The following is a 14,622-nucleotide window of genomic DNA, read 5'->3' as shown; positions in this document are numbered from 1 at the left end:
TAATAAACATCCATTCCTGCAACACATTCCAAAAAAGTTGCGACGGGGGCAGTTTGGGGCTAGTAATGAAGTGAAAAAACTAAATAATGACAATAATAATCCAGGAAAGGCTGAGTCTTTGATGAGCAAAGATGATCAGAGGATCTCCAGTTTGTCAACAGATGTGTGAGAAACTGATTGAAATGTTTAAAAACAATGTACCTTAAAGAAAGATTGGAAGGAATTTGCATATTTCTCCCTCTACAGTGCATAATATCATTAAAAGATTCAAAGAAATCGAGAGGAATTTCAGTGCATAAAGGCCAAGGGCGCAAGCTTAAGCTGAACGCCCGTGATCTTCGATCCTTCAGACGGCACTGCATCAAGAACCGCCACTCAACAATAGCTGATATAACCACATGGGTGAGGGATTACTTTGGCAAACCTTTATCAAGCACTACAATACAGAGTTAAATGCACAAATGCCACTTAAAACTTTACTGTGCAAAAAATAAGCCTTATGTTAACCATGTCCAGAAGCGGTGTCGACTTCTCTGGGCTCGGAGGCATCTAGGATGGACCATCACACAGTGGAAACGTGTATTGTGGTCAGATGAATCAGCATTTCAGGTCTTTTTTGGAATAAATGGGCCGAATGCTCCGGACCAAAGACGAAAAGGACCATCCAGACTGTTAGGTATGTCATGGTAAGGGCGGTGTCAGTGCCCTTGGCAAAGGTCATTTATACTTCTGTGATGGCAGAATTAATGCAGAAAAGTACATTGAGATCTTAGAGCAACATATGCTGCTTTCAAGACGTCATTTTTTCCAGGGACGACCACATGCTGCACACATTACAAAGGCATGGCTGTGGAAGAAGAGGGTACGGGTACTGGACTGGCCTGCCTGCAGTCCTGACCTGTCCCCAATAGAGAATGTGTGGAGAATTTTGAAACGAACAATTCGACACTGATGACCCCGTACTGTTGTACATCTTAAGACGTGTTTGCAGGAAGAATGAGACAAAATAAAAGCTGAAACACTAAATCACTCGGTCTCCTCGGTGCCAAAACGTCTTATAAGTGTGGTGAAAAGGAATAGCAACATTACAAAGTGGTAAATGCTTTACTGTCCCAACTTTTTTTGGAATGTGCTGCAGGCCTGAAATGCAGGAATTAATGTTAATTAATAAATAAAATGAAGTTGAGCAGAGAAAACATGAAATATCTCAGGTTCATCCTGTCTGCAATGTACTAAATGGTGTGTGTTGAAACTCTCTCTTGAACAGCCTTGTATAGATGAGATTCCACTGATTCGACCATTCGACATTTTAGTTATTTTGAGTAAAAGTCCATTGTTAGATAAATATTTTCAAGTTATTCTTAAGTCCTTTCAAGTTGATTGTGATTTCTGGCAGCCATATGGATAGTTTGTCTTCTGTTTGGATCATCAGGCTTCTTAATGGCGTGTTCATTGTTCCACTAATTGTATCCATCCATCTTGTTGCTGGCCATTGTTTTTCCTTTTTACCTTCAACTCTTCCAAGCATAACTGTCATGCAGTATTATCCAATGCATTGGTCCTTCTCATAATGTGTCCAATATAAGAGAGCTTCAGTTTAGGTTTAGTTTAGGTTTGATTTGGGAGGATCCATTAATTTATTTAATTCATTTATTTGCATATAGTTAATTAGTCTATATTCTTATTGTGTCCCATTTTTTTACTGTCCAGCTTTCAAATCCATAAAGAACCACATAGAAGCCTATAGTCTGTACAATTTTGATCCCTTTTTTACAAAGAAAAATCTGAAGATCTTCTTTAGTTCTTCTTGTATTCCCTGACTGCTGGCATTCATGGGCCTCAATGTGCATACAAAGAACAGTCTCCGCTGTTTTTAATTATCCAGAAGCACTTTGAAGTTTTACAATTACTGACTGTAGTCCATCTGTTTCTCTGCATGCTTTGTTAGCCCCCTTTCAAGCTGTTCTTCAATGGTCAGGACCCCCACAGGACCACAACAGAGCAGGTGGTGGTGGTTTGTTAGGGTGTGTTGTGCTGGTATGAGTAAATCAGACACAGCAGGCTGCTGGAGTTTTTAAATACCATGTCCACACACTGTCCACTCTATTAGACACTCCTACCTAGTTGGTCCACCTTGTACAGGTAGACGTGAAGTCAGAGACGATCACTCATCTATTGCTGCTGTTTGAGTTGGTCATCTAGACCTTCTAGACCTTCATCAGTGGTCACAAGATGCTGCCCATGGGGCGTTGTTGGCTATATATTATTGGCTGGTGGACTATTCTCAGTCCAGCAGGGACAGTGAGGTGTTTAAAAACTCAATCAGCGCTGCTGTGTCTGATCCACTCATACCAGCACAACACACACTAACACACCACCACCATGTCAGTGTCACTGCAGTGCTTAGAATGACCCACCACCCAGATAATACCTGCTCTGTGGTGGTCCTGGGAGAGTGCTGAGCATTGAAGAACAGCATGAAAGGGGGCTAACAAAGCTTGCAGAGAAACAGATGGACTACAGTCAGTAATTGTAGAACTACAAAGTGCTTCTATATGGTAAGTGGAGCTGATAAAATGGACAGTGAGTGTAGAAGCAAGGAGGTGGTTTTAATGTTATGGCTGATCGGTGTATTATAGCTTGTGTCAAGGGGGCTTAGAGAAATAAAGGTTACAGGGGGGTCTCAGAGAACCTCTGAGCTAGGAGATTAGAAAGTAGGACTAAGTAAGATAGGATGTAGGTTTATTACACCAATCCTTCCAACTAATAACCTTGGTTGTAAATATGATTACGTTGAGCTTTATGGTCACTTTACAATTCCAAAACATGAATGCTGTATGATTGAACAGCCAATGCATGTAAGATAAAGCAGGGGTAAGCCAATGCAGAGGTAGTATGTGTAGATCTGGCTCCAAATACTGCCTTGTTAGTAAAAGTGCACAGAAACATATGTGCTGCTAAATGTGGCACAACCAGGGTGCTAGCACACCACCACATACACCTGAGTTTGAGTCTCAACGCTGCTTCCACCCTGGTCAGGTACCCGAAAAACACAACTGACAAAAAAATGGTCGAGGAGCACAGAGGGCATAGCATGATCCTCCATATGTGTTACTTTCTGTATGAATCCACCAGTTACGCTGGCCAGTGTAAAGGAACAGATGGTCACTTTATGCGCCAAGCATCTGTTTGTTGCATGCGGCAAAGGAAATAAATAAACTGCAAGATATAAAAGCACATGTAGAAAAAAGGGGCATACTTTTAGGGGCACATTTGTCTTTTTGATAGAGGTGTTGCATCACATTTTACTGTTTATAAATCATATTAATTACAGTTTCTATGGGAATCTAAAACTATTTTGTGAGAGAAATATGAAAAAATAGAGATGAAAAAGGGACGACATTGGAGCTCTTTACTGCTGTATCTGCACAGACATTAAGCAGGAAATCCTTACAATTAGCCAGTGTGTGGCTTAGCTACAGCATTCGTTCTGTGATTACAGCTTGTTCTTATTTGTTCATTTCGAACAGGTTTTAATGGATGTCGCAGTAATTAAACGTTAAGCGGATTATTTAGCTTCAACTTGTTTCAGTGTTGAAGTATTTAAATATGAGGACGAAGTAAAGATAACAAGAACAGAGAGATCTGTCAGCACTACTATTTGGCCTAACGTAGAAGTAATAATTATACAGTATAATGATGTAATGAAGGAAGGAAGGAAAAAACAGTCAAAGGAAATAAAGCATATGCTCTACAAGGGTTCTTCAAAAAGTTTCTGCACTTTTTTAACTCTATTTATTAAGAATTCCAAAAACAAATGACATCACTGTTCTACATAGCTACCTTCCCATGCATTTGTCCCAGCGTCGTACCAAGTATTTAATGCCATAACCAAAAACATGTTTTTGGTTGAGCATGTAGCCACTGATGCACCGCTGCTTTCACATCATCATCACATGAAAATCTTCTTCCCCTTAAAGCTTCTTTGAGCGTTCTAAAAAGGTAGAAATCAGATGGCGCTAAATCCAGACCATAAGCTCTCTCTCAGTCTACCAGACACGACCAATTACTGCTTCTCTCGCCCTCACCGTTTCCAACCGAAATATAAAAGTGCGGAAACTTTTTGAAGTTCCCTTGTAGACCTGTGGCAATAGTTTAGATAAGGCCTCATTCCTGTTACAGCATGACTGCTAACTTTGCAAAACTAAGATCGTTAAAGACATGATTCAACCACTTGAAGGAACTCCATTGGCCTGAAAAGAGCTCTGACCTCATCTTCTTGTCAGACATAATCTCCTGGTCCCTTCTTTGAACTTTTAAGGGGAAGCATTTCCAGATAGATGGAGGATGTTATGGACATGGAATGTCTATGATGGCAACTCTATATTAATGACCACATTTCTGGAATAGCATGTCAAATACAAAGATTTCATATACTGTATACATATACTGTGGTCAGTATCCATTGCGGGACGTCCTCAAACCATTCCTAAACCATTTTTGCTTTGTGGCAGGGTGCATTATCCTGCTGAAAGAGGCCACAGCCATCAGGGAATATCGTTTCCATGAAAGGGTGTACATGGTCTGCAACATCGCTTAGGTAGGTGGTACGTGTCAAAGTAACTTCCACATGGATGGCAGGAACCAAGGTTTCCCAGCAGAACATTGCCCAAAGCATTACACTGCCTCCGTCGGGTTGACTTCTTCCCATAGTGCATCCTGGTGCCATGTGTTCCCCAGGTAAGCGACGCACACGCACCCGGCCATCCATGTAATGTAAAAGAAATTGTGATTCATCAGACCAGGCCACCTTCTTCCATTGCTCCGTGGTCCAGTTCTGATGCTCACGTGCCCATTGTTGGCGCTTTCGGCGGTGGACAAAGGTCAGCATGGGCACCCTGACTGGTCTGCGGCTATGCAGCCCGATACGCAACAAACTGTGATACACTGTGTATTCTGACAGCTTTCTATCAGAACCAGCATTAACTTCTTCAGCAATTTGAGCTACAGTAGCTCGTCTGTTGGATCAGACCACACGGACCAGCCTTCGCTCCCCACGTGCATCAATGAGCCTTGGCGGCCCATGAACCGGTCGTTGGTTTCCCACTGTTCCTTCCTCTTGCCACTGTTGGAATCTGTAAAGTTTCTTTGAGTAATGTAAAACTGTAAAAAGTGCTATATAAATAAATTTGACCTGACGTTTGTGATTGCAACATATGTTTAAAAAAAATCAACAAAATAACTTTTTGGAATTAAAAAGTGGTGTAAAAAGTTCTGTAATGTCATTTAACCTGTGGCATAGCCTCCTAATTCCTTGTTAGTAATTGTAATTAACTAGCTTGTGAGCTTTATGAAATATAGCAATCAGACTCCGCCAGCCAATATATTTCCACTGATCAGAAACATATTCTGATACTATTTTAAGGAACTTGTCCAAAAGCCAAGTTGTTAACTTATGTTTATGAATTTTGTCCAGATGGTCAGATGCAGGTTTAAGAAATTGTGTCATGAATTAAAAGCTGTTGAAAGAAATAAGCCCCTGCTTCAGCATTTTAAAGCTTAACTTAAGCTTACCAATGATAACATATCATTGATAATACATATACATATACAAGAGAAAAGTACCTGAAGAAGAATATTGTGGTCAGTTGAGTTATTTTAGTGCCATTAAACCCAATACCTGTTATTGTACCACCTACTGCAAAGCATAGTTGTGGTATAATGTTCTGAAGCTGTTTTAGTTATGTGGGGTGGGGTGTTCCCGGACTGCAGTGGTCAGTATCTATCAAAAGTGGTCCAAGGAAGGAAGAGTGGTAAACCGGAGACAGGGTCATGGGCGGCCTATGCTCATTGATGAACGTGAGGAGCGAAGGCTGGCCCGTGTGGTCCAAACCAAGAGACAAGCTACTGTGGCTCAAACTGCTGAAGAAGTTAATGCTGGTTCTGATAGAAAGGTGTCAGAATACACGGTACATCACAGTTCCAGGGCAGCAAAAGGGGGACCAACACAATATTAGGAAGGAGGTCATAATGTTATGCCTGATTGGTGTATATAAGCATCAGTACAGTATACCACAAAAGGTAAACCCTTCACACAGATCACACTTTGTATACTTAGCCGAATGTTAAAACACCCTTCATTTGGGCAAAAATAAATTTACACTGATCAGCCATAACATTAAAAGCACCTCCTTGTTTCTACACTCACTGTCCATTTTATCAGCTCCACTTACCACATAGAAGCACTTTAAAGTTCTACAATTACTGACTGTAGTCCATTTATTTCTCTACATACCTTTTTAGCCTGCTTTCACCCTGTTCTTCAATGATCGGGACCACTACAGAGCAGGTATTATTTAGGTGGTGGATCATTCTCAGCACTACAGTGACAATGACATGGTGGTGGTGTGTTAGTGTGTGTTGTGCTGGTATGAGTGGATCAGACACAGCAGCGCTGCTGGAGTTTTTAAATACCGTGTCCACTCACTGTCCACTCTATTAAACGCTCCTACCTAGTTGGTCCACCTTGTAGATGTATCGCTCATCTATTGCTGCTGTTTGAGTTGGTCATCTTTTAGACCTTCATCAGTGGTCACAGTATGCTGCCCATGCAGTGCTGTTGGCTGGATATATTTTTGGTTGGTGGACTATTCTCAGTCCAGCAGTGACAGTGAGGTGTTTAAAGACTCCATCAGCATAGCTGTGTCTGATCCACTCATACCAGCACACAACAAAGCATGCAGAGAAACAGATGGACTACAGTCAGTAATTGTAGAACTACAAAGTGCTCCTATATGGTAAGTGGAGCTGATAAAATGGACAGTGAGTGAAGAAACAAGGAGGTGGTTTTAATGTTATGGCTGATCGGTGTATGTTTCTTATTTTTATTCAATAATTTTATCACAAAGATTGACTTTTAAAAATCAGCCTTGCAGAACCACCTACACCTTACAGCCTTTGCTTATGTACCAGGACTTTTATTGGTGTAATTTCATAGTAAATTGGGAAGTTAAATCACAGTGAAAGCCTCATGAATATAGCTGTGGGCGCAGAGCACAGTACTGCCTATTGACGCAAGCCCACAAATGAATGCCATGGTCCACTCTAGACAAAGGAGGGTGGAGTGTGGACTTTTTCCTAGCTCTGGTTTGTCGGCATCTTTAAAACTGCCATAAATAAGACAAGGGTCGACCTCTAGACACTTTTTTTTCTGGCACCATACTACACCAAAGGACCTTAGTTCAGCTGTTATATCAGATATAGCTCTGATGAGCTTCTGAGAACTCACAGCTCTGCATCTCCTAATGAACATCCTCGGTGGAGAAAGACGGTCAGCGCCAGTGTTTTATTACATGGCTGGCTATCAAGGCCTTCGGTCAGACCGCAAAAGGTTGCAAGAATGGACAGGTGGGCTTTTAGAGCCCAGTAACCCCATTATGCCTGGCAGATTGCTCGTGGGTCATCCACCTCCCAAATGGCAGGGCAGAAGAGTAAGTGGCTGCTTTTTTATATATATATATTCTGCTTGTAATCACAATGCAACCCCAGTCATGGTGGCAACCACCTGGGCCATTATTAAACGTGGTTAGCGGGCTATAACTGCCTTGTCGTGCTTTTGCTCAACACAATGTCTGAACAACAGAAGAGAAAAGGCCAGGTGTGTACTGCAAGCCCACTTAGCAAATCAATCGCTTGTTGAATTGGATTCAGACAAGGCTAATTTATATATGCAGGGGGAGAAAGAAAGGAAAACAAAGGCTAGCTAGCCCTCTTGACACCGTCTGTGAATTCTCTTACAAATTTCTGCCAAACATGAATATACTGAGCAGTAACATATGATACGAAAACAGTGTAAATGTGCCACACATCATCACTTAGTTAAAACACTTTTATCTACTATTTAAATGTATGCACTAAATACACTAATATAAAAAGAAATAAGAGACCACTAGCCTTTAAAAACTGCACAGCCTCAGTGTTAAAGCATTATTACTTCTTGAATAAATTGTTTTGTTTGTAATTATTTGAAAAATCAGCTTAATTTTAGTAACTTTTTAGTTTTTTTAGTTCTTTTTTCCCCTCTTATTTAATTTATTTTAAATAATTATTAGCTATTAATGAAATAATTTTTTGATTTTCTTTTTTTAATAAAGTGCTGCTTTTGTCTGCTACTAAATGAATATTGCATTTGCACTGTATATCATTAAAAAAAAAGAAAATGTTTTTTTTTAAATAAGTAATATATGTTAAAATTCATTATAATTATAATAAATTATAATTTGTAATTATTAGTTATTATTATTCCACAAGTAAGAAATTAAATGTAACAAAACTAACACTATTATTAATACTACTACTACTACTACTTATAATAATAATTATAGTTTTTATTATTTACTTATTTACTCACGTAACCGCTTATCCAATCAGGGTCGCGGGGGTGTGTGGGGGGTGTGGTGCTGGAGCCTATCCCAGCTTTTCAATGGGTGCAAGGCACACAGTAACACCCTGGACGGGGCGCCAGTCCATTACAGAGCACACACACACACGCGCACGCACACGCACACACACACTCACCCATTCACCTATAGGGTATAATTCAGTGTTTCCAATTAACCTGACTGTGGGAAAAAAATGGAGCTCCCGGAGGAAACCCACGCTGACACGGGGAGAACATGCAAACTCCGCACCACAACATGCAAACCCTGCATGGGGATCAAACCCAGGATTATTATTAATTAATAACACATTATTATTATTATTGTTTTTACTACTACTATTATTAGTATTATTATTATTGTTGTTATGATTATTATTATAAAACTTTATTGATTCCAAAGGAAATGGCAGAAGGGTCTTGTTTCAGAATCTTATATGTAGGCAAGCCATAGCCTAGCGGTTAAGGTACTGGAATAGTATTCAGAGAGTCGCTGGTTCAAGCTTCACCGCTACCCTCAATTGCTCAAACTGTATACTGTCACTGTAATATAAGTGGCGTTGGATAAAGGTGTCTGCTAAATGCTGAAAATGTAAATGTAATAATAATAATAACAATAACAATTATAATAATAATGGTATTTTAACAGACCACAGACTGTTAAGCACCTGAAGTCTCATATCAAGCAAGAATGGACAACAATTCCACTTGCAGAACGGCAACAACTAGTGTCCTTATTTCCCGAACCATTAACATGTTTAATTAATAGGAAAGGTGAAAGGTACTTTAGATATAAAATATTAAAATATTTGTGAATCTGAAATAAGCTTTTTCAAATTGACATAGCAATGCAGTTATTTATTATTAATTATTATGGCTCTTTATTATTATGGCTATTTATTATTATGGCTATTTAATTTTTAGATCATTTGCCTGATTTGAATATGAATAAGCAATATATTTAATTGTAAATCTATAAACAGTTACAAAACCATGGACATTCATAAAAGCAAGACATCATGAACTGTGTGTCAAACCATTGCAAGGAATTACTCATATCTAGGGGCCATTTTAAAGTAGAAACCAAAGTGCCTGAAGGAAGCCCATACAGAAACAGGAAGAAAATGTAAATCCTCTCACAGAACACAGATAGACCAAAGGTGAAGAGCTAACCCAGGTCTCCAGGGTCCTTGTGATGAACACAAACAATGTAAAGAGAAAAATGGGGGGGAAAACCCTGTAAACTAGGTTGTACAATGTGAATGTATGTTTTTTATTAAAGTGGGTCCCACGGGCATTAAATATAAAACATATTAGACAAATATAATGTGTGCATGTGGAAACCTTTCTGGTAAGGCTTATGACTAGTTCACAGTACACGATTTTTGCCCTGATCTTCGCTCGGCGCTAAATGTGGCAGCTCGGAAACAACTCTCGAGAGCTATGTGTGAACTGTTCAAAGACTCGATCCGAGCAGCTCGACTAAAGAAAAATATCTAGCATGTTAAATATCTAAACCAGTCGCCGACTCAAAATCGTGTAAAGTGAAAGGCGTTGTGAACAGGTTGCGAATGGCAGCGAGTGCTATGTGGAACTACAGCCAATGAGAACGCAAGATACAGGGTGAGGGGAAACCCAGGGCAGGAGTGTAAGAACGTGGGACGGGAGCATAATACTGTATAGTTTACATCTGAATACATCGTCACACACACAAGCTTTATAGTATTTGTGATCTTATAATCCATGCCAAACCATAATACCCACAATGCATTGCAAAAAATATTTATTAACCTCCAACTCACTACAGAACAGACCATCCCTGCTGGTCGCATAGCCCAATCCACTCAGATTAATTTATATTTCCTACTTGCCTTTACGCTGTGTATCAGCGCACATACAACTTTGATCGCTCGCTTATTGTTGACGTGCATTTTTGGACGTGGTATCATTAAACCCCTCATCACTTCTCGCATGTGTTTTGGTGACAAAATGTAGTTTGGGAGACCAGACAGACTCACCTGCTATTCAGAATCAGATTTATTGGCTAAGTATGTGGATACATACAAGGAATTTCATTCCAGCTGATGGTATCTCTCCAGTGTAAATCCAGTATACAAGCAATGTACAAATTGCAGACAATGCACAAGAACATTAAACATTAAACCCAAAAATATACAAACTAAAAGACTATGTACAGGCAATACATAAAAAAATCTATAGACGTGTGCATGTACTGTATGTATGTACAGTATAGTGGTGGTAAATTCGGTTCATTTTATGGGCTCGGGTTAGTCTGAGTCACTCAGTAATGTGATATCACTTGTCTTCCATGGACCTCGGACTCGTGATTCCTGATTCATTATGAAGATTCGAATCATTAACCCGGGTGTATTCAGTGACCAATGTATGTACGTACATGTAAGCAGAGGTACACAATATATGGTAACATACCGATGGCAATATACAGTAATACACAGATAATGTAAGCTAGCAGCGTGTGGAATATTTAAAATAGATAGATGGTGTAGTGTGTGACCCCCTATCGCTGATCAGTCGTGTAGTGTAAAATCCACAACGACTTAAAAGACTCCTGATTGCAAGAGATCCAGTTGTGTAGTGTGAACTGTACCGAGATCTGACGACTTGGAAAGTCGTGTAGTGTGAACTTGGCATTAAGGTCAGCTAAAAATAAATGAACACAAAGTAATACACATTTCACTATAAAAGTTCCAGTTTATATTCAGCTTTCTTGCCTGTTATTCTTCGTAGATAATTTTTTCAGGCCCGTTACTTCTTTAGTGTCAATTTTATTAAGTTTCTTCTTATTAAATATATTAACTCTGGTTATCGCTGTGGTTCAGTTCATGACTTGTAATTCTTTTCAAGCTGATATATCATTTCAAAGCTCCTTTGAAATTTGCTTAGATTGTGGCATAATGAGATGTAAAAACCTAAAGGTCACTGTTTCACTTTAAAGATGCACAAAATGAATATTTTACAGGGCTGGCTGAATTCAAATTGGTAAACAAATTAATAAGTAATCAATCGAGCAATCACACAAGTTGCCTTTAAGTAGAATTGTATTTTGTTTATTGATCTTAGACCAGGGCAGTAGTACTTAGTAGTGGTGTGCGATACTGCAAAATTTGGTATCGATCCAATACCAAGTAAATAGAGGGCCAGTATCGCCGGTACCTATACCAATACCGATACTTTTTAATAATTAAGGTAGATGCATAATCAAATTGCTAAATCTGAATAAATTTTCATGGCCTTTATGTGTATTATTGCAATACATACATTTTTTTGCTCTCAGTAGGGTTGTAAATAAATTCAGATGTTTAAAGTTGTCGGATTTCTTACTGACTCTTACTAACTCATACCACATAGTTGTGTTTGCTGGGTGAATACATTTGTCAATTTTTAATAGTGAAATTTAAAATAAAAAAAACGATGCTATTGTGTTTACATTTATAAGCACATAGTCAAAAGAAGAGAGCTCTCATTCACCAACACACACAGAATAAGAGCCTCACTATGCATGCTCCAATTCATTTGCGCAAAGTGCGTAAGGTGCGTCCGTACTTTACGTACGTATAGTTTACACTATAATTTTCATAAAATTGACCCTATTTCGGTATCTGCAAAGCAAAGTATTCAAAAACGTACAATCTTCCAATGCCTACCAACGTGAACGTACCGACGTCTGTTAGGATGATAACAACGTGACGGTACCACAACAAAACACAGCAGAGCAGAAGGGGAGGAGCGAGTTGTGCATGTAAGATGTGAGAGGAGCGGCGGCTGTACAGACATGGTTTCTACTGTCTGACAAAACGGGAGAAACGTGCTGAATGTTGCGGAGAAAAAGGAAAACTAAAGTATCGATCCCATCACACTACTTTCAATCCGATACCAATACCAACGTTGGTATCGATAATATAGATATTTGGATCGATCCACCCACCACTAGTACTTAGTGGTTACGGTACTGGACTAGTGCTTAGAAGGTTTTTGGATCAGGCGATTCAGGACCCTTAAACCTCAATTGCTTGCGTTATATTAGGCCACAATTGTGAGTCACTTTGAAATTAATGACATTTATTTAGTGCAACAAATATGCAGTAACAGAAGTGATAATGTGGTCAGCAGAACACCCCCCTCCCCCCCCAGTTTCCAACTCTTGACTGCATATCCTTTTACATTTAGGTTTAGGTTTTAGAATTATCCTTGCTCTGACTGAGGAAAACCGCATTCTATCACGGCTGACAAGTCAAGTCAAATTCATTTGTATAGCGATTTTTACAACAGACATCGCCTCAAAGCAACTTTACACAATCCAGGACCGACAGACCAAAACCGGCAACAGTGGCAAGAAAAAAACTCCCTTAACAGTAGTGAAAGCAACCCTAAGAGGAACCAGACTTAGCAGGAACCCATCCTCCTTGGATCCACCTGATCCCCCTCATCTGACACACATGTATTTGACAGCCGCTTCTTTTCACCTGCCAGATTCATGCTGCTCTCCGTGTGAATAATCTACATCCATTTATGCATATGTGTCAACCAGCAAGCAATGGGAAACCTTGTCGATATCTCTTCATCTCGCATGATAAATTGTGCCTGTTAGACAGCGGTTTAGGTAAATAGCAAAGCTAAGATTTGAACCTGAGAGCTTAAACTTTCCAGAGTGGTGGACTAGTGCACCAGACTGCTGAACTACCCCAAGGGCCCAGTAGATTCTCTTCCTTGAAGAAAACCTGCTCCAGAGCGCTCTGGACCTCAGACTGGGGTGAAGGTTTACCTTTCAACATGACAATGACCCGAAGCACACAGCCAAGTGGACAAAGAAGTGGCTTCAGAGAAAGTCTGTGAATGTCCTTGAGTGGCCCAGCCAGAGCCCAGACCTGAATCCAATCAAACATCTGTGGAAGGAATTGAAAAGGGCTGTGTACCGACGCTCCCCATCCAGCCTGATGGAGCTTGCAAAGATATGACAGGAGGAATGGGCAAAAATGTCTAGAAACAAGTGTGCCAAGCTTGTAGCTTCTTTCCCAAGATGCCTTGAAGCTGTATCTGATGCCAAAGGTGCATCAACCAAGTATTAGGCTAAGGGTGTGTAGAGACATATAACCCCTAAATAAACCATTTGTGTAGGTAAAATAAAATTGCATATTTTCTAAACCCTGTTTTCATGTAATTATTGGTGATTGTGTGTAGATGTTTGAGACAAAAAAATAACTCAATCTATTATAGAGTGAGTCTGTAACATAATAAAACGTGGAGAAGGTGAAGAATTGATGGTAAAAAAGCAAAATAAAAGAACAATGTCAAAAGACATCATACGGTATGTGTTAAGTTAATCTGAAGTGGATATATTCTTTTTTAAATTTTATTTAATTCTTTATTATTTGTAGACTCTAGATCAAGTTTATTGGTCTCACTGAGCTGACACTGGTTCCATGTGACCGGACACAATGCACGCTGGTGAACACTAGAGTCTGAAATGCCATTTACTCCCTCAGTTAAAGACTCCTACTCACCAACTGTACAATGGCAGTCTTTCTGGGTGGATTGTAATCTCTTGTTTTACTTGCTCACATCTCCCACATATAAGAAAAAAAGGGCTATAAATCATTTTTGTTGATATGCTGTCGTTTAACTCCCACTCCTCGAACTTCTTATTGGTTTTTGCTATTATAATAATTTCACAAGCTCTTTTTTTCAGCAGCAGAGCAGGAACTGAAATGACTATAATTTTTTATTCGTTTATTCTTTTTTTTATAATTTGTCATTTATTTATTTTACATCCTTGACCCAAGTGAATGCTCACTGAAAATGCTGATACAAGCAATCCTGCTGAGCGTAACTTCAGATTTATTTTAAATGTTCTTTGTAAACTGTATTGTACTGACTTGTATTTTGCATAATTTTTACATATCGCTGTAAGGCATTCATCCACCAAGAAACTGCGTTAATGGTGCAACACTCTTAGCAATATGCATAGTAAGGGTTTACAATGAACAGGGTTGGCGAATAATGATTTGTGTGCAGTATGTTGACTGTACTCAGAGAAATGTAATGAGTTTGCTCATTTCTTCTGTGAAAAAATCAAAACTATTAGACTGACCATTAACTCCACTCAGTCAAACAATAAAACCATGCTGCTCCTACAGACACCTAAA

At 39.4% G+C, this 14,622-nt stretch overlaps 1 protein-coding gene across 2 annotated transcripts in view; it reads left to right on the top strand.

The window, feature by feature from the left end:
* Positions 1 to 14,622, top strand: part of sgcd (sarcoglycan, delta (dystrophin-associated glycoprotein)) — a 324,184-nt gene that overhangs the window by 77,727 nt on the left and 231,835 nt on the right. The window contains exon 1 of one of the 2 annotated variants that reach the window (XM_063011237.1): positions 7,239 to 7,490. The exons of the other annotated variant lie outside the window; for it this stretch is intronic. Coding sequence (XP_062867307.1) covers positions 7,305 to 7,490 — 186 coding nt within the window. The 5' untranslated portion in view covers positions 7,239 to 7,304. Of the gene's footprint in view, positions 1 to 7,238; positions 7,491 to 14,622 lie in introns of those variants that run through there. 2 annotated transcript variants of the gene reach the window in all.

This window comes from Trichomycterus rosablanca, chromosome 16 (assembly GCF_030014385.1).
Source record: "Trichomycterus rosablanca isolate fTriRos1 chromosome 16, fTriRos1.hap1, whole genome shotgun sequence".
In the NCBI taxonomy this organism is placed as follows: domain Eukaryota; kingdom Metazoa; phylum Chordata; class Actinopteri; order Siluriformes; family Trichomycteridae; genus Trichomycterus; species Trichomycterus rosablanca.
The sequence above is the reverse complement of the archived record's forward strand: the minus strand, read 5'-3'. Positions and strand labels throughout refer to the sequence as shown.